Genomic DNA, 19075 nt, shown 5'->3' with positions numbered 1-19075 from the left:
GGTCTTGGATGGACAGTGGCAATAGCGAGCCCGTCCCGCTCAGCAAAGGGGCCCTCCCCGCTATTTCTAACTTGGGTCTTGTTCTGGGTTGGGGGGAAATGCTGAAATTGAGTCTATAGCGCCCTAAGAGGACCATGACCGGTGGCTGCTTCACATTCCGAGAGGAAGTGAGGCCGCTTTTCCCCTCTAGGCTTTTGCTAACTCTACGAGGCAACCACAGAGTCCTAGGCTGTAGTGGCCAGAGCGGCACCCGGACCTTCCGCCGGGCCCTTCCGGCTAGAGCCCCGGTTGCCATAACGACCCCCTCCCTGGTCCACGTCGACTCGAAGCAGGCCCGATGGCCGCCTCGGTGTCGCCTGTGCTGGGCTCCGGCGGAGCCGACCTGGAGGAGGCGAGCCTGCTGGCCTGGCTGTTCCGGGCGGCGCCCCTGCCGGCTGCGGCGGGGGACGCGGAGCTGGCGGGCTACCTGGCGGCGCTGTCGGGGCTGGGCGTGGAGGCGCTGCGGAGGGAGCCCGGCCGGCTGGCGGAGGAGCGGGCCCAGCTCGGGGCGCAGACGCGGGCCCTGGCCTTCGCCCACTACAAGGCCTTCATCCGCTCCGCCGAGTGCACGGCCGAGACGCGCCGCGGCTTCGGGGGCATCGAGGCCGGCCTGGACCGCCTCCTGGGTCGCCTCCCGCCCTTCGCCGAGGCCTGCCGGTGAGGCCGCCGGTGGGGCCGCTCCTGGAGGGGCAGCGGGGGAGGCTCTCGGGCGGGAGCCACGTCCAGCCTGTGCTTGAGGGGATCATTTGGCAGGTGGCCCAACTAAGGAGAGGGAGACCTTTCCCCGCAGCGATTCTCTTACCTTTAGCAGGGGGAGAGCAACTGGCCCTCTCCAGCCCCAGCACAGCATCCCTCCAGTGGCTGGTGTCAGGTTTCTCTTTAGATTGGGAGCCCTTTGGGGACAGGGGACCATCTTATTTATGTATTATTTAATTTTCTGTGTAAACCGTTTGGAGAACTTTGGTTGAAGAGCAGTATATAGTCATAGTAACTGTGACCAGCTAGCGTGCCTGCTTTCGTTTTCTTACTCTGGGGTTAGGGCATCCATCTGTCTTGCGTGCGCTAACCTGTGTGCTTTTTTTCTTCCTCTCTTCACAGAAACTTCACACGAGATGCTGAGCAGATCGCCCAGAGCCGCCGCATGAACAACCTGACCTTGAATCGTCACACAGAGATCCTTGAAATTCTGGAGATCCCCCAGCTCATGGACACCTGCGTCCGCAACAGCTACTACGAGGAGGCCCTGGAGCTCGTTGCTTATGTGCGACGCCTGGAGAAGAAACATGCTGCCATCCTGGTCATCCAGGTATGGACAAATCCACACCGCTTCCAAAAGAGCCTCTTCTCCAGAGCGATGCTAGGGACCGGAGCAGTCCCTTGCATTTGCTTAAGTTCCCCTTCTTGTATAAGAGGAGGGGGGTTCGCCTCCTAGGCTTGATCTTGTTGGTTTGACTCCCCTGTGATAGCTGAGCCCCAGATTCCAATCACACTCTTGGAACAGAATGTGATTTGCAACTTTTGAGTATTTTTCTTCTTGCTTAACAGCTGCTTTACTGCATTATACTAACTCTTTGTACTTGAGTTGTGCATGTGCTGAACAGATGATAGTGTTTGCTTCTCTTTCTATAAGAATGGAACATGTTTACGAATCGAAGTGTACTCATGAAACTGTAAAGTGGGGTAGATAGAAGGTGAATGATGTTGGCGGCCATTTTCTCCTCGCACTGCCGATTGCTGGGGTTCTTGCAAAGCAGGCTGGTCTAGCTGGACTCTGGTCTGATCCAGCAAAGCACTTCTTGAGCAAGAGGGTGTTTGGGAGCACATAACACATATATGAGAGAGAGCTTTTATTTTGTAAACTTAAAACTTATCAGTGGACCACACGGGGAGTCTAGGAGAAGACATGGGCCATGCAAGACTGAAGTCAGTCCACCCATCCCTGCTCTGAAGGTTGTGCCTCTTCCCAGAAAGGAAGTTCTGGGGCCTCAGTTTTGTGTAGTGGCAGGGGATGGCTGGGGTGCTTTCCTGGGAAGCACCCAGGAAAAGGAGGGTATTTGTTTTTCCTTTCCCTCCGTAGGGCATAGTGGCTGAGGTGCGCCAGTCCACACAGCTCATGCTTACCCAGCTGATCCAGCAGCTTCGCACCAACATCCAGCTGCCAGCCTGCCTGCGTGTCATCGGCTACCTGCGTTGCATGGACGTCTTCACTGAGGCCGAACTACGCATTACCTTCCTGCAGGCGCGGGACATCTGGCTGCGCTCCATCCTAGCCGCCATCCCTGATGCCGATCCCTACGTGCATATTACCAAGACTATTGAGGCGTGCCGCGTGCACCTCTTCGACATTGTCACACAGTATCGGGCCATTTTTGCAGATGAGGAGCCTCTGGTGCCACCTCCTGGGCAGGACAGTCTCAATGAGAGCGCCATCTTTCATGGGTGGGTCTTGCAGAAAGTCTCGGAGTTCCTGCAGGTGCTTGAGCGTGACTTACAACGTGGTGTGGGTGGCCGCCTGGACTCTCTGCTGGGCCAGTGCATGTACTTTGGCTTGTCCTTCAGTCGCGTAGGAGCAGACTTCCGGGGCCAGCTTGCCCCTATCTTTCAGCGGGTTGCGCTGCTGACCTTCAAGAAAGCTGTGCAGGAAGCTGTGAACAAATTCCAGGAGGAGATGGACTCCTACACTCTCCTCTCTGCCCCTGCCGTCCTGGGCAGCACAATCCCTGTGGCAGTGCCGTCTGCCCAGCCAGGCACTTTGCAGCCCCCTATGGTGCTCCTAGACTTCCCGCCACTTGCCTGCTTCCTCAACAACATCCTGGTGGCTTTCAATGACCTGCGCCTCTGCTGCCCCGTGGCTCTTGCTCAGGACGTGGCCACTGCCCTGGAGGATGCACTTGGCCAGGTGGGACTCTTTCTTTGCTCTTTCAGGAATCTGGGATTGGGACTGGAGGAAGAAAAGTATTCCACCAGTCTGGGAACATAGGAAGCTGCTTTATAGCGAGTCAGACCATTGGTCCACCTAGCTCAGTATTGCTTACACAGGCTGGCAGCGGCCTCTCCAAGGTTACAGGCAGGTCTCAGCCCTATCTTGGAGATGCCAGATAGGGCTGAGAGAGACTCCTTCATGTAACTTTGGAGAAGCTGCTGCCAGGTCACAGAGTGTAAGGTCTTTTAACTTGTCTAACTTTATTAATCTTTTATTTTACATTGTATATATTTTATAGTAGTGTACTGGAGGCGTGGGCCATAAATATTTTAAATAAATAAATAAGGTGCAGAGGCCACTGTAGATGTCCATTTGCCTGCATCATGTTGTTAGGAAGGTTCCTAAAAGAGCTTGCCAGCCTTTTCTGCACCATAGGAGGCTGCGTCAATCTCTTCATGCCTCTGCCCTAATGCTGCTGTCGTATGTCTGCAGTAGAAGCATCTGTTGGTGTCCTCCCCAAAATCATTAACTGTACTTCTCGTACACTTCTCGATGAACTTGGTCAAGCTGGTACTTAGTGAGGCTGCAGCCCCAGAAAAGGGTGGTTCTTCTACTGAAGGCACAAAGCAACTGATTCCAGGCGCTCTCTTTCTCTCTCCCTCTCCCTCTCTCTCTCTCTCCCCACTCATTGCAGGTGACAAAGGTCATCTTGGCTTTCCACCGGGCGGAGGCGGTGGCTTTCAGTGGCCGAGAACAGGAACTGTTCACTCAGTTCTGTACAGCTTTCTTGGAAGACTTGGTGCCCTACCTTAACCGCTGCCTCCAGCTCCTCTTCCCCCCTGCCCAAATTGCACAGACTCTGGGTATGGCTCCCTTTCTTCACTTGTGGGAGGTGTTAGAACGAGAGGTGCCGCCTTGTTAAGCTGCTGGACCTCAGTGTATTGCACTTGTGCCTAGTTCCTGTTTGCAGCTCTGTGGGTGTCCTCGTTGGTCCGGGACTGGCAAACTCTCACGGTGGTCTCTCTTGGGGGAAAAGGGAGAGAGGGTAGCCTTGGGAGCAGTGGAGAAGACCCAGTCTTCTATGGGTCTGGTCAGCTGTGAAGCGATGGAAGATTCTGGCTTCTAGTCTTTGCATCTTCTTCCTTTGCCTTCTAGGTGTTCCCCCCACTCAGCTGCACAAGTACGGGAGCCTTGGCTCTATGGATGAGCAGGCGGTCCAGGAGCTCTTGGCCTCAGTCCTGCCCGAGAAGGAAAGTGTCTTTCCCCTACCTGAGGAGGAAGGGCTCAGCCAGGAAGGCCTGGCCTCTCCATTGCACTTGGAGCCCCCTGTCCCAAAGCAGGAAGAAGAACCTGCCACCACAAGTCCCGCTTTGCAAGCAGAGGAGAGCGGCCCAGCACTTGGGGACGGAATGCAGCTCAGTGCCCCTCCTCCTCCAGAGTAGTCCTGTCTGAGTTGTGGCTGTCTGGTGGGGTGCCTGCCCCACCGTGGCGGGCTGGGCTGGAGAGGAGCCTAGCAGTGTATTGCTGGATTTGGACTGGTGGTTGGCTCCCACCTCTGCGCTCCCTTTGAGCCTGCAAGGACAGGGAAGGGGGTTGGCCTCCCATGGATCTGGCAGGGACGATGGGTGTGGAGATGGGGTTGTGCTTGCAAATCAGGCAGAGGCAGCTGTATGCCAGTGGCGGAGGTGGCTCAGGGTCTGAATAAACGTGATGATTGCTCTTTTGTTTCTTAGTGGTGTCTAATGCATTGTGCAGTACTGTGAGAGGAGCCTGATACTTTCCATCCTGTAGATATTTGCTTCGTGCATACCAGATTTTTCTGTACCTCCCTCTTTAACAGAGATGTGCTGATGTCTTCCTCCTTCCCTTCTGAATTGTTTGGTGACTCAGTCTGCAGAAAGCTTTTTCCTGAAATGTCAGGCTGTGAAGTTGCTTTCTGCTGCTAGATCAACAAGCATTGGTCCATGGAGCGCGGTGTTGTTAGAGCAACTGGCAGCCCCTCTGTCTCAAGGGGTCTCTCCCAGCCCTCCCTGGAAATGCTTAATAACTCCATTGGGTTGGGGGAGGAATCTCCTGGCTATTTCTATGTCTTCTGACATGATTTTAAAAGCCAGATTTTATAAAATGTCAAAAATACTTCAACTTGGTGCATGAAAACCAGCATGTTGTGAGGCTCTCAAAAGTTCGAAACTTTCCCAGTCAGCGTGGATGTGCTTAAACAACTCTGAAGAAACTCTTGGCTCCTTTCAAATTTTCAGCCATTATTTTGTCTCCCTGATTTCTGAAAATTGAAAAAATATTCCAACGTTGTGTACGGAAATCAGCGTGTTGTGAGGCTCTCCGTAAATTGGGAAACTGCACTTGCCTTGTAGGTGGGCCGTGTGTGTGTATTTGGAACAACTCCAGGAGAAGCCTGCTGTTGCAGGAAAATAAGGGCTTTGTGGCAGTGAGAACTGAGAACCCGAAGAGAGGGCAGGCAAGCAGCTGTAAGGAACCTGGTGGGTGGCAGTGGAAGGACGGCTGCCTTCCAAGGCCTCGGCGCCTGCGAGGAAGCGAGTTAGGGCTGCCTGCACGGGCCAGAAGAGGCCAAGCTCCTCTGGCATGACGAGCGGGCAATTTCCCCTGCGCTTGGCTACAGCAGCTCTTGCCAGCGGGGAACGAAGAGGCCCAGAGCTCCTGCAGGAACGCCTCCTGCCGCCGGGGGCGGTGCTGCAGCGAGGAGGACTCCATTTCCCAGCAGCCCCAGGCACTTCCGCTTCCTCCGCGTGCCGCCTCCAGGTTGGGAGTGGGGGGAGGTCCGCTGGCTGCTGCGGCATCATCAGGGGCCAGGCCAGGTAGGAGCGGGGTGGGGGGGGGCGCTTGCGGGGAGGCGTCTCTCTCAGTCTGGTGGCCTCCAGCCTCGCTTTGCTATCCTCTGTGTGTGTGTATATGTGTGTGTGTGTGTGTATTCATATATATGAATGAATATTTGTGGGGTTAGGGTGCTTCTCTCTCTCTCTCTCTCTCTCCATATATATATATATATATATATATATATATATATATATATATATATATATACACACACACACACACACACACACACACACACACACACAACTAGAGAAATGTCTTTTGGGGGGGGAGTTGCTGGTGGGCAGTGATTCTGTAGCAGGGGTTCCCAGATATTGTTAACTACAACGCCCGTCATTCCCAGCTGAAGGTCACTGCAGCTGGGCATGATGGGCGTTGTAGTTGCCATCGCCTGGGGTTCCCTGTCCGTGGGCGTCTCTTTGTTGCACAAAGGATGCCTTGCAGACTCCAGCCCAGGCTTCAGACAGGGGCTGTCTTCTGCTCCACATGGCCCTGGCTTGGCCCAGTTGGACGTAGCAGCCCTCTGGAGCCGCTCTCTGCATGGTTTGTTGCTGTTGTTTTGGACAGATTCCTTGGCCTCCTGACTGAAGCGGCGATGGCCGTTTGCTGGCTGCGGCCTGCCGTAACCCGTGTGTTCCTGCAGAGCCACTGCCGGATGAGACTCTTCCCACCTCCATGGGCCCGTCCTGCGCTGTGCCCTCATTGCAGCCACGCCACCTCCCCTCGGCTTGAGAAGCAGCGCACCTATTGGCAGTACCTGCGGCGCAAGATCCTGAAGCCACCGACGCCGCCCTTCAGCCACGTGTGCCGTGTGGGAGATCCAGTCCTGCGTGGTGTCGCTGCCCCCGTGGAGCCTGCGCAGATTGCCAGCAGAGAGGTGCAGGCCCTCATCCAGACACTCCAGCGTGTGATGTGGAGGCAAGAGAGTGTGGGTCTCAGCGCCCCCCAGCTGGGCGTGCCACTCCAGGTCTTCGTGGCTGAGTTCCCCGAGAGGCTGTGGCAGGAGAATGCCCCCAGCATGCGCGAGGCCAGGCAGATGAGCCCCTTCCCCTTGCGCGTGTTTGTGAACCCCACCATGAGGGTCCTCGACTCCCGGCTGGTCTCCTTCCCGGAGGGCTGCGAAAGCATCAGTGGCTTCTCGGCTTGTGTCCCCAGGTACCAAGCTGTGCAGGTGTCAGGTGAGCTGGACTTCCCCGCCAGTATGTGATGATAAGGAGTTCATGCCAAGGATGCAGGATGGCCGTTTGGGAGCCAGCATCAGTCCATGCAGAGCCTTGACTCTGTGTCTGCACTTCTGGATCCCCAGTGGATGCTGCCCTTGAAGGGGGGGGAGGGGGTCTTGATTATGTCAATCACTGTCACCTGCATGTAGTTGGGAAAGTCCCTACAAGCAGGTTAGAGGAGGACCACCCCACCCCACCCCACCCCACCCCCTGCAACCTTCTTCTAGCTCCTGTCATGATTTACCTTATTTGTTGGTGTCAAAATCGTGGCGGCCGTTAAAAGCAAACCAGAGCCCCTCTTTCCACCCCCACAGGCCTGAATGAAGCAGGGGAGCAGACGAAGTGGCAGGCGAGCGGCTGGGCAGCCCGCATCCTCCAGCATGAGATGGACCACCTGCAGGGTGTGCTGTACATTGACAAGATGGACAGCAGGACTTTTGTGAATGTGGAGTGGGACAAGCTCTACCAGTGAGTGGGGACAGACACAGAGGTGGTCTTCCCTTTGCCTGGAGCTGGGGAAGGGCCACTTGCAGCGAGAGGAGGACTGGGCCTTGCTGCTTCTGCCTGGGGCAAGGGAGGTTGCAGCTGAGTGCTGGTGCTGCCTGCAATGCCACAAGGGTCTTCCTGCCCTCTTTGCCCTTCAGGAGCAGCAGCAGAGCCCGCCCAGCTCTGCAGGCCGACCCCTGGACGTCACAACAGACACCACTGCAAGCGGGGAGTCTGCTTCTTGTGTCTTTCCCTGCTGCAACTCCCATGGGATGAGGAGCAGCTGCCTGAAGGCCCTGAACAGCTCCTGTCTCTAGCAGCTGTGGAGGGTTCTCAGAGATGGAGCTGCTCCGAGACTTACCTTACAGCAACAGCAGCCCTTAGCCGGTGTTGAGCAAAGCTTAATGGTAACATGCACCAGCATGTGGTCTGCTCCCACTGAGGCCGCCATTCCCCGCTGTGGTCTGTCCCCCGCCCAGCCCTTGGGCTTTGCACAATGTCGCTGGACGCTGTGCTTTAGCCGCCTCTGGCTGCAGGGCTGAGAGGCTTTTGCTGCTGCAGGAGGGAGAACATGAAAGGCTGCAGCAGCCAGGAGGATGGAGCTCCTTCTTCCTCCTCTTCTGCCTCAGACCTTCTCTGCCCCGGAAGACTTTGGGATTGTCTGTTCCCGTTTTGGCAAGCGTTTCCCAGAAAGCATAAAGAAATCTGCTCTTTGTTCTTGGCTGTGTTTCTAAAATAAACATGACACACATCTTATGGTTTTCCTTAGAAAGCCACCTGAATATGTAAAAAGGCAAATGGTTTCAGATCCTTGTTTTCATCCTTTTATTCCACTCCCATAAGCTGCTCCCTCTCTCACACAAAGATCAACTAAAATTATGTACATATATATGATGTGAAAGGATGAGCTGGATGGTAACAGTCTTCTAAGCAAAATCCCCCCAGAAGAGTTTCCCTAAGGAGAGCCACCTCACCTGCCCTTCCTCAGCAGAACTCGAGACAAGATGAAAGCACAGGAGCAAGCTGCAGCTCAGTTCACACCTGGGGAGCCAGAACGCTGTAGTATATCAAAATCTGCCTCTGTGCACAGAGCCCCCCAGAGAGGGCCCCTGCTTCGGATTTTGAAATCCTGGACTAGAAGCCCAGTTGGCAGAAGGAAGACACTGACAGATTGGGCACAGCTCCCGCTTAGGAGGGGAGGAAGGAAGCATGTCCATCTCTTTCCTCACACATAGCTATCCCTTCTCCCTGATCAGCAACAGGTAAACACACACAGGCCAGGGTGGGGCGCATCCCACTTTGTTCCACGGTAAAGACACACTCCCGTCCCAGAATGACTGACATGGGATGCAGAACGGTGGTGCTGAGGTGGAGGTCGCAGGGCTTGGAGTGGCGAAGCGCGAGGCTGAAGACCACCTCCCCTCCACTTCCACTTCTCTGGCTGTTCCCGCACACAAGCCAAGACAGGACTGAATAGCGCTGAGTTTGGAAATGGTGCAGAACGGGGCTGTCCAAGCCCAAGCATGCCACGTGGTGGCCCTGGGCACAGCTCCTTGGACAGCCTTTCCGGCAGAACGAGACAGCGCTGAGACGTGCTGGAGGGCCAGGGCTTCTTGCAGGCGAAGATCGGAGCCGGCCTGGAGTGGCCCGGTGTTGTTTTCCCACCCTGGCCGGGTCCTCTTTCTCTCCAGGGCAGCAGACAGAGAACGCAAGGCTCCTCCAGACAAAGGGGATGGGGCCCCAGGAAAGGGGGGGGGGATAGTGGAGGTTGCAGATTGTTTTTATTTGTATATAAAGAAAACCAAGCAGCATTAATTAAAAGATTAAAGAGCAACACAGAAGGCAGGGGTGTGTCCAGAGGGGCAGTCCGGCTGGGCCTTGACCTCTGCGTCCAACTCCCAGGGTGGCCGTGGTGCTGGTGTTGCTGCCGCCGCTGCCGCCGCCTCCTCCTCTTTACTCCCCACCTAAACGGAGGACTAAACAGGACTCTCACCTCTGCTTGCCACAGTCCGCTGTCGGCACAATGGGTTTCACAGGGACATGTCTTGCATGCCAAAGTGTGGGGCTGCCGCTCCCTGGGGGCGTAGTGTTAACCTTCTTGGCCAAAGTCTTCTGTGAACTTTCTCACCTTCAGGAGATCATCTGCGTTCACGGTGGGGCGGGTGGTGGCCAGTGAGCGCAGCATGTCCGACTGCAAGGACACGAGGGGGAGAGTCAGGCGCAAAACCCAGGAGGCCGCCGTAGTGGGGCCTCCGGTTGGCTTTGCATTTTGCCCTGCAAGGTAAGACACTTCCAGGGCCATTTACAAAGGGACAGACAGAACAACAGAATGCAATCAGACTGAAGCTGCCCACAGTGCAACTGGGGAGGAGGAAGCCCGGCTGCAGGGCTCCCTCCTGCTACTCGGCCGTGGCTGGCAGGTGCTTCTCGCTGCTGTCTCGGGGTGTCGCCCACTTAGAAGCGTCGGCCTGCTGTGCAGTCACTCCCAGCCCCAAACGCGCACATTGGGAGCGGGAGCAGAGAAGGGGGTGCTATGGGGAAGGAGAAGCACCAGCCGTGGGGATGGGATGGCTCCACACAAACACAAAGCATGGAGTCTCGTTGCACTGTGAGTGGAATAACGGCATCGTGCTTTCAAATGTCCCGGATTAAGTACAGGCCACACCAGTCTCCAAGGTGCCAAATGCAAAGGCAAGCAAGTCCTCGGCTCAGGGGGGTGGGGGTGGGGAGGGAGGGAGGGTAGGAAGAAGGCCCCACTGACAGCCTCCCCACTCGTGGGGAGGAAGGGAGGGCTCTCCTCACGCACCATGCAGACCACAGGCTCCAGAAGCTTGTCCCCAGGCACCTCCATCCACGTCATTTCAATAGCGCCAGGATCTCCTGGGGAACACGGGGTCAGCAGGTCATCTACAATCATGCCGGGGATGGTGCGGGATGGTCCATGAACCTGCAATGAGGACACAGGGATAGGCTGGCCGGGAGAGTCGCCTGGGACCACTTTCCAAATTTTTCTGTCCCAAGAGGACAGGCTTTAAACATTGGAAGCTGCCATCTACAGAGTCTGACCACTGGTCCAGCTAGCTCTGTAGTGTCTGCACAGACTGGCAGTGGCTCCTCCAAGGCTGCAGGCAGGAGTCTCAGCCCTGTCTTGGGAGATGATGCTGCCAGGGAGGGGACTTGGATCCCAGATCCTCTTCCCAGAGCGGCGGCTCCATCCCCTGAGGGGAATGTCTGACAGTGCTGCTCACACTTCTAGTCTCCCATTCATATGCAACCAGGGTGGACCCTGCTTAGCTAAAGGGACATGTCCTGCTGGCTACCACAAGGACCAGCTTTGTAGCTGCATCTGACCAAATGAGATGGTGGAATGAAGCAGGGATCCCAGTCACCCTGCAGAAGCCGGGGGCAGGAAGGTCACATCTGTTTGGCCTGTCTAGCTTGTAGCCTGTTGTCCAGCAATGCTGTGTAGGGAAGCCTGGTGGTGGGGGTGGTGGGGGTGGGGGTAGTGTCAGCCCCCACCACTCCTTGTTCACCTGCAGCATCTGCAAGCCAGGTCTCCCCTCTGGCCAGGGAGGCGCCTCCTAACTCTTTCAGAAAGCCACTGAGTTTGTGCCAGTCACAATATTGTATTTACTCAAACAGAAGGCAACTCTGAATTCAAGACGACCCCCTTACAAAAATACGAGTTGAACAAAGTTTACACTTGTATTAACCCCAAAGGAAAAGGATTCTGAATCCTTTTAAGATATACCCCTGCCCTTTCTAACATCAAATAACTTGGAATAAACCTAAGCATTGGATTCAGATAAATGAGGTGATAGATAGAGAATGATCCAAAGGCACATGGTGGAACGGAGCAGAACTGTAGAAGGTGGTGTGTGGGTTTGGGAAGGGAAGGAATGTATCGGAGTGTGTGCTCTGGAAACTACTGCCCAAAATGACAGACTAAAGGCTAATTAACAGTAGCTTTAAGGGGACCTGCTCCCCAAATTCTTGTGCACAGAACTTCAGCCTTCAGAGTACTGAAAAGGAAGCAGCTTTCAGGACCATTGGGAGTTTCCAGATCGTTTGCCCAGGAGATTGTCCCTGTAAGTTCCTTTGATGGGGCAAGCGCTTCGCTTACTTGAGTCACCAACAGAAGCGATGTCTCCTATAGATTCAGGAAAGACTCTTCGGGACATTTTATGTGAAAGGAAGTCCTCCTCTATCCACAAAGTCTTCATTTGAGGAATTTAGATGTACCGTTATCTAAAGCCAAGCATTTCGCTGTAGCATCCAGGATTCTGTGCAATTTAGTATGCTGGGTGGGGCTCTTGCCTCAAGGGTGTAGTGCTCAAATTATAGTGCCAGAGTAAACTCATTCAGTGCACTGCTGCCCACGAATGATCCAGTCCTCTTATTAAAGCCAGTATTATTGCTTTTAAACAAGTGCAGTTTGCACTTTTAAACTGTTTGTTTCAGTACCATTCAGGTCATTGTAATGCTAAGCTAAATGCATTACATTCTTATCTAAGTGTATGCCAATCTGAATGTATGATATTCTTAGCTTGCAACCTTTTTTTTAAAGGCCTGGTTTTAGATTCTGCCTGGTTTTTATTGTACTTAAGTGTGAAGCAGAAAAAAGTAACAATCCAATTTTATCAATAGAATAGAACTGTGAAATACATTTATTTCCTTCCACATTTATAGGGTGTGTGTGTGTGCGCGTGTGTTGTATCTATAGTGGCAGATAATAATGCACATGTGCACACACACTGCCTCGATACAACTCACTCTGCTCACTGATGAACACAATTAGAGGGAACATTGCACTCATTGCATTTTTCCCAAAGGAAGAGCAGGATAAAGTTGGAATGAGCAAATTCCAACCGAGGGATGAGGCAAGCACATCAGCCTCTGCCCAGAGCAGCCGCTCTTGGCAAAGAGGCAGCGCTCGTGTGACCCCTGCGGAGACTGACGCGTCTCCCTCCCCAGCTCCAGAAGGAACTCTGAAGCAATGCTGCCTCCCTCCCTCCCCCCGCCAGGCGCCCAGGGCTTGCTGCCCACTCACCTTCTTGAAGTGCGTAGCCGACTGCACCTTGCGGACCGGTTGCATGAGCGCGTCGCGCACGATGATGCTGATGTCAGCCCCCGAGTAGCCGTCCGTCTTGCGGGCCAGTTCGTGGATGTCGGCTTCCGTCAGGCTGTGTGGCGTGTTGCCCAAGTGCAGCTTAAACATCTGGGCCCGGGCTGGCTCCTCCGGCAGCGGGATGTAGATGCGCTTCTCAAACCTGTGTTCCAAGCATCAGCAAGTGCCACGGGCAGGTGAAAACTATTTGAAAGAGCTGGGTGGCAGGACGCGACTTCTCTCCTCGCTTTCCCACAGGAATGGAAGAAGCTGCCTTGGTCCGTCTAGCTCAGAACTGTCTGCTCTGACTGGCAGCGGCTTTCCAGGCACTCTCTCTCTAACTCTACCTGGAGGTGCTGCCAGAGACTGAAGTCCTGCAGGGAGGACTTTGTTCCACCAGGGAGCCACAGCCCCATGTCCCCTTCTTTGGCAGGTGGGCTGCAAGGAGGGACAGGGCCTTCTTGGTTGTGGCACCTCATTTGCGGGACCCCCTCCCCACTTCCCTCATTTCAGACGCCAGCAGAGATCACGGCTCCCTGCTCTGGCGCTAAGGGGGTTTGGGGCCCTGGAGATGAATTTCTGCTGCTGTTTTAAGCCTGCTCCTGTCCTATCGCTTGCATATATTCTTTGCTGGAGAACTGGGGCAGAGGCGCCCCTTGCTGTTCTGGGGGCCACAGATGTCCACCTACACCTCTGGGCTGGCAGCACACTCTGCCTAGTCACCCACCTCCGCCGAATGGCAGCGTCCAGCACCCAGGGGATGTTTGTGGCGCCCAAGACCAGCGTGCCGTCGTTGTTATTCCCGACACCTGCCGAGGAGGAGAAGCACCACTAAGCCCTCCGTCCTGGGACTGCCTGGCCAGGTGGAGGTGGGTCCTCGTGCCCGTCCTTCCGAGCTCCACCTGCTGGCCCTGGCAGGGGGCTCTCCATCTGCTCTGCCCACACACCACCCTGTGCCAGGCCAGGCCGGCTCCGGCCAGACAGCCTACCTTGCATCTGCACCAGGAACTCGGTCTTGATCCTGCGGGCTGCCTCGCTCTCGTTCTCATTCCGGGAGCCACACAAGGAGTCCACCTCGTCGATGAAGATGATGGACGGCTTGTGCTGCCTGGCCAGCTCAAAGAGGTTCTTCACCAGCCTGAGGGAGGAGCAGGGCAAGGCAGGAGGCTGAGGGCCGGGGGCAGCACACAGAGACACACCAGGCAGAAGAGCAGCCAGTGGCCAAAGGAGTTTGGTAAGCTGGCCAAACCTGACACCCCCAGTGGACACCCACCTGCACCCATTCAAATGCCCCCTCCCCCCCACAAAAAGGCTGCATCATCCCCAGAGAGGGGACCAGCTTCCTCCCCCCCCCCACCTGTTGCCCGTCACTCACTTTTCGCTCTCCCCCAGCCACTTTGACACCAGGTCTGAAGAGGAGATGGAGAAGAAGGTGGAGTTGCTGGCCTCCGTGGCGACGGCCTTGGCCAGGTAGGACTTCCCTGTGCCTGGCGGGCCGAAGAGGAGGATCCCTCGCCATGGGGTGCGCTTCCCTGGGGCACAGAAAGAGAAGGTGGCCTCACCTGCCCGTCTCCAGAGTGCCCAGCAAGGGACAGCCAGCAGACAGCAGAGCCTCACCTGTGAACAAGTGAGGGAACTTGATGGGCAGGATGACGGCCTCTTTGAGGGCTTCCTTGGCCCCCTCCAGCCCAGCCACGTCGTTCCACCGCACGTTGGGCTTCTCCATCACAACGGCCCCTGGGGATGGGGGAGAGGAGAGCGGTTGCCCAACGGAGGCCACACAAGGCCCACCTGCCCCCACCCAGCTTGCCAAGGAGAGGAGCCCAGGAGCCTCCAAGTGGGAGCCAGGCAGCCCAGCAAGAAGGCTCCCTGGGGCCGAGGGGAGCCAGAGAGCAGCACGGAGATGGCTCCCAGGGCCAGGGCCTCACCCATCAGTTGCTCTTGCAGCTTCTTCTTCTCAGGATTGTCGCCCTCACTGTCGCTGTCACTCCTGCAAGGAAAGACACTCAGTCGCAGGGCACAGGCAGCCCCGAGGGTGGGCTCTCTGCCGAGCCAGACCCCTGGCCAGCATAGAGGTGTGTGCGTGTGCGGGGGGGGGGGGGGGCGTGGGCTGCATGGGGCAAGAGAAGCAAAAGTGGTAAGCAGGGAGGGCGTGAGTGGGCGGGTGTGCTGACTGTGCTGCTTCTGGTCTGGAGAAAGGGGGACCCAATGGCACTCCTGCCCAGCCTCGCTCAGCGCCCCGCCTCCCAACACAGACACACACAGCCCGGCTCCAGAGGCGTCAGCAGGCCCCCATCTCTCTTGGCAGCCCTGAGGGTTCAAGACCCACCAGCCCTTGTGTGGACACACAGCACCCCTGTGCTTAGGGGCAAAAAGACCACAGTGGGAACAGCGGGCCGGGCCTCCCTGGCCATGGGCACAGCCCTTCTCCCCATACCCCTTGCTGTCATTCGGGGCTTCTTTGACGGGCTTCTTGCTCTGCTTGTCCTTGTTCCGCAGATAGTCCTTCAGCTTCTCGGCCCGGTCCAGGTACTGGGCGCACTTGGCCCGGATGCTCTCCTTGGCCTTGTCACTGTGGGCATCGTCTGCAAGGTCAGAGCGGAGGGGGGGGCGGGGCGTAAAGAGTCAGAAGCAGAGGAGGAGAATCCCGTCCGCCCAGCAAGGCCCGGCATTCCAGTGCAAGGGCCACTTTGGAGACAGACTTCTGCTGCGCCAGAGGGAGGCCAACGGCCAACCGCCACTGTCAGCGGCAGAGAAGGGGGGAAAGGGCCTCCAGCCCTTTGCCTGCAGCTTCACAGGAAGCACACAGGAAGCTGCCTTCTGCTGGGTCAGACCCTGCGTCCATCTAGCCCAGTATTGTCGATGTGGGCAGCAGCTTCTCCCAGGTTGCAGGCAGGAGTCTCTCTCAGCCCTCTCTTGGAGTTGCTGCCAGGGAGGGAGCTCGGAACCGAGGTGTTCTTCCCAGAGCAGCCCCATTATCCCCTGAGGGGAATCTCTGACAGTGCTGCTCACACTTCTAGTCTCCCATTCAAATGCAACCAGGGTGGACCCTGCTTGGCAAAGGGGACAAGTCATGCTTGCTGCCACCAGCCCAGCTCTTCCGGTTGTCCTTATGGGCTGAGCACACGGGGTGCTTGCAGGCCTGGCATGGGGCTCCCTCCAGCCCAGCAGGCAGGGGAACCGGCGCCACCCCCTCTGGATAAGGGCCTTTTTAACGCTCCAGGATACACACAAGAGGCTGCCACTCAAGGGAGAGCCCCGCCCCCTGGACTCACACTTGATGGCATGCAAGAAGTACTCCACCGCATGCTGGTAGAGTCTCAGGGCCTCTTCGTAGTTCTTGGCTTTGTCTTCCTCGGTGGCTTTCGTCACCAGATCAATGGCCTTCTGGAAAGAGAATGCCCAGCTCGGTTATACCCTGGGAGACCAGAATCAGGACGAGGTAGGGCTCCGGGGCAACCAGAAACATGATGCTAGCCCCTAGACTCAGCAAGGCTTTCTAAGGGCCTGACTAGGGCCCAAGAGAGGATGCGAGGTGGAAGCCCCCACCGAGAGGGCAAAGTAGAAGAGAACCAGGAGAAGAACTGCTGCTGGAGGCACCTGCTTCCCCCCAGCCAGCTTCCTGTTCCTGTTCCCTGGGCATCCAGGCTCTGACCAGCAGAGCCTCTTCAACCTGAGTGGGGTCTAAAATGAACTGAGCGGACATCCGAAAACTGGTGAGCATGCACACGCCTTAGAGGGAACAGTGGTGTGGAAGCTTGGAAGGACCTTGGAAGGACCCTAACCCAAGGGATTCTGCCAGGCCAGGAGTGAGGATGTGCACTGCTCCCTCTCAGGTGTGCGCATGTGTGCACGCTCACAAGTTTCTGGATGTCCGCTCAGTTCATTCTAGATCCTGCTCAGCTTGACTCAGGAGGGCTCCACTCTGAATGCATCCGTGCGCACACACGGCCTTGACACTGCCGCCCAGAACAAAACTCATTCCACACAGCGATGAAAAGAAATGAGAGGGGCGGCTGCTCCACACCCAGGAGTCCATGAGGACCCAGCTGCTGCCCCCCTGGGCCTGGGGCTCACAACCACCCCACACAGGAGACACCTCCTTGCCCGTAAACATGCCCCAGAGACCAGAGGGGCCCTCTTCACAGGAATACACAGGTAATTAAGGTACATTTGATATCACCAAGTCTTTTCCTGTATGTATAACTTGCTTCTTTTATTATTATTATTTTTTTGCTCACAGTGCCCCAGTTGCTCTGGGTATGTAAGGAAAACATTCACAGAGACCAGCAATTACCAAACTTAAGTCATTCCAGAGAGTGGCAGTTTATTCCAAATGTATGAATCTAAAGTGTGACCAGAAGGGCTATGAAAGCGACAACTTTCCTCCAGCCCTCCAAAACACAAATTCCAGGTTTCTGAATGGGGATGCATCCTTCCTTAACCCTCTCTCCCTGGATAAACTCTTCTCAGCCAGCCGATCTATTTGTCATCCTCCCTACGTCTAAGCAGAGGTGCTCTTCCCCCTGAACTCTGGGGCCGAAGTCCAGGGCCTCCATAGCCCCAGGGACCCCCCAAAGCCTCTTTAGTTTGTTCCGGGTGGTGTGGTTGCCCGGCCGAGCATGATGATGCTTAATTTCCCGGGGGGGGGGCCCTCCAAAGGCCTTGAGGCCCCGGCTCCAACATTACCTAGGTGCACTTCTGCGTCTAAGGAGCTCAGGGCAAGGCGCATTATTCTCCCCTGCTCTGCCGGAGCCTCGCGACTACCCTGAGAGGTAGGCTAAGTGAAGAGGGAGCGTGACTGCCCCGAGGTCACCCAGTTCGCTCTGTGACTGAGCACGGATTTTCGAGGCTGGATCTCCTGCTGCACGTCAACCCCAAGCAGAGGCATTTAAAAGAAACCAAAAGGCCAGAGGGGTGGGGCGTGCCCACCTTCCCATAGGTCAGGCCTTGACGAATCTTCTTTGGATCTAGGAACCAGCACAAAAATTCAAGAGCCAATCCATGGGCCCTGGACCAGATGTCCAGGTTAAAGTGATAGACAGTGTGTGTGTGTGTGGTGGGGGGCATAGACATATTTCTCTTTATCCTCTTCACAAGTAACTGACAAAGAACAAAAACAGACAACGGTTTCATTGAAGAACTCTGCCGCTGGACCTCCGAGGCTAGGCGCCAGGGTCCTGGGGCTTGTCAAGCTCTGTCCTGACTCCTATCAGGCAATGAGGGGGTGAGAGTTAAACTGGATTAGTTAGGCGGGGGGTGGGCAGCAAGACCCCTTCTATTAACCGGAGGAAGAAAGCCCCCCAACCAAGGCTGCAGGCACCCCCCACCTTGGGCTTCCAGATGTTGCCGGAGGCCAGGGGTGATGGGGAATAGAGTCCGACAACATCTGGAGACCCACACTCAATAACCCCTGCGCAGCACACAGATTGCCAGCTGTGGGTCCCCAGATGTCCTTGGACCACAACTCCCACCAGCGCCTGCGGCCACTGCAGCTTCGGATGATGGGGACTGTAGTCCCAACCACCTCTGGGGACCCAACGATGGGAGCCCCCAGTTCAAGTCCCCACAGCGCCATGGGGTTCCCTGGGGGAGCCTGGGCCAGCCTTCCAAGACCCTTGGAAGATCCAAGATCCTGCCCTGCCCTGCGAGAAGGAAGGGGAGCCCTCCAGAGACCAGCCGAGCAGGACACAAACAAGAAGCGCCGGGAGGGGCGGCGTCGCCTCGAAGAGGGATTCCCAGAGGCGCTTGACTACAACTCCCAGCATCCCCAGCTGCAACGGCCTTGGGCTGGGGATTCTGGGAGATGTAGTGAATGGCATCTGGGAATCCCTGATCAGAGGGAACACGGGGGGGGACACGCCCCCTCTCCCCTCTATGTGCTGCAATTAGTGTCTGCTGCGATTAGTGCATGCAAATGAGCCCCCTCCTCCTCGTGCCCCCCCCGGCTCCCCGGAAGCTGCTGCCGCTTCTTCTTGGGGGGTGGCGGGCCAGGAACCAGCCGAGCGGGGCGCCTGGAGGGGGGGCGAGGCGGCGGGCCAGGAGGAGGCCGCGAGCGAAGGGCTGCCGGCGGCCGGGGAGGGCGCCTGGCCGGGGCCCCGCGGGGGACGGGCGCGCAGGCCGCCAGGAGGGAGCCGGGGCCTGGCGTGGTGCGGGGGGCGCCGCGAGGTACCTGCAGGGCGGACGTGGCCATCGCATCTCCCCCTCCTTCTCCGCCTCCTCCGGCCGGCGCGGCGGGCGGCTGGGCTGGGCTGGGCTGGGCCTCGGCGGAGGAGGAACGGAAGCGGAAGACGACGAGGAGGAGAAGGCGGAGGAGGCAGGCCCCGCTGCGCAGAGCCGCCGGGCCTGCTTGCTCGGCTGCCGCCTGCAGGCGGCGCCCGGAACTGCAGCGCCCGCCCGCCCGCCCGCCAGGGAGGAGGAGCAGGAGGACACGCCCCCGCAGGA

General features: G+C 56.8%; 2 protein-coding genes across 4 annotated transcripts; one reads left to right on the top strand and one right to left on the bottom strand.

The window, feature by feature from the left end:
* The first annotated feature begins 2 nt into the window (after positions 1–2).
* Positions 3–8322, top strand: COG8 (component of oligomeric golgi complex 8). Of its 3 annotated transcripts, XM_053270586.1 has the most exons (6): positions 3–696; positions 1138–1345; positions 2117–2938; positions 3657–3825; positions 7353–7506; positions 7683–8322. In XM_053270586.1, the coding sequence occupies exons 1-6, from the start codon at positions 338–340 to the stop codon at positions 7798–7800; spliced, it is 1830 nt and encodes a 609-aa protein (XP_053126561.1). In that variant the 5' UTR covers positions 3–337; the 3' UTR covers positions 7801–8322. The 3 variants fall into 3 exon arrangements, with proteins under 3 accessions (XP_053126561.1, XP_053126560.1, XP_053126559.1); XM_053270584.1 differs by lacking the exons at positions 7353–7506; positions 7683–8322 and adding an exon at positions 4118–4686 and having other exon boundaries at positions 12–696; XM_053270585.1 differs by lacking the exons at positions 3657–3825; positions 7353–7506; positions 7683–8322 and adding an exon at positions 4118–4686 and having other exon boundaries at positions 6–696.
* A 966-nt stretch (positions 8323–9288) lies between these two features.
* VPS4A (vacuolar protein sorting 4 homolog A) lies at positions 9289–18949 on the bottom strand. The gene is made up of 11 exons (XM_053270589.1): positions 18804–18949; positions 15907–16018; positions 15069–15216; positions 14560–14621; positions 14249–14368; positions 14007–14163; positions 13621–13769; positions 13359–13440; positions 12575–12794; positions 10331–10471; positions 9289–9715 (listed from the first exon to the last, which is right to left on the bottom strand). Exons 1-11 carry the CDS (start codon positions 18822–18824, stop codon positions 9614–9616), a joined length of 1314 nt encoding a protein of 437 aa, XP_053126564.1. The 5' UTR covers positions 18825–18949; the 3' UTR covers positions 9289–9613.
* Positions 18950–19075: the final 126 nt, after the last annotated feature.

Source organism: Hemicordylus capensis, chromosome 9 (genome assembly GCF_027244095.1).
Source record: "Hemicordylus capensis ecotype Gifberg chromosome 9, rHemCap1.1.pri, whole genome shotgun sequence".
Lineage (NCBI taxonomy): Eukaryota > Metazoa > Chordata > Lepidosauria > Squamata > Cordylidae > Hemicordylus > Hemicordylus capensis.
The sequence above is the reverse complement of the archived record's forward strand: the minus strand, read 5'-3'. Positions and strand labels throughout refer to the sequence as shown.

Excerpts from the sequence above, each read along its gene's own strand:
- COG8 (XM_053270584.1), top strand. The coding sequence starts at position 338 with ATGGCCGCCTCGGTGTCGCCTGTGCTGGGCTCCGGCGGAGCCGACCTG. Across the intron at positions 697-1,137 it reads CCCTTCGCCGAGGCCTGCCG|AAACTTCACACGAGATGCTG; the intron begins GTGAGGCCGCCG and ends CTCTCTTCACAG. Across the intron at positions 3,826-4,117 it reads CCAAATTGCACAGACTCTGG|GTGTTCCCCCCACTCAGCTG; the intron begins GTATGGCTCCCT and ends TTTGCCTTCTAG.
- VPS4A (XM_053270589.1), bottom strand. The coding sequence starts at position 18,824 with ATGGCCACGTCCGCCCTGCAG. Across the intron at positions 13,770-14,006 it reads TGGCTGGGGGAGAGCGAAAA|GCTGGTGAAGAACCTCTTTG; the intron begins GTGAGTGACGGG and ends CTCCTCCCTCAG. Across the intron at positions 10,472-12,574 it reads CGGCTACGCACTTCAAGAAG|GTTCATGGACCATCCCGCAC; the intron begins GTGAGTGGGCAG and ends TCCTCATTGCAG.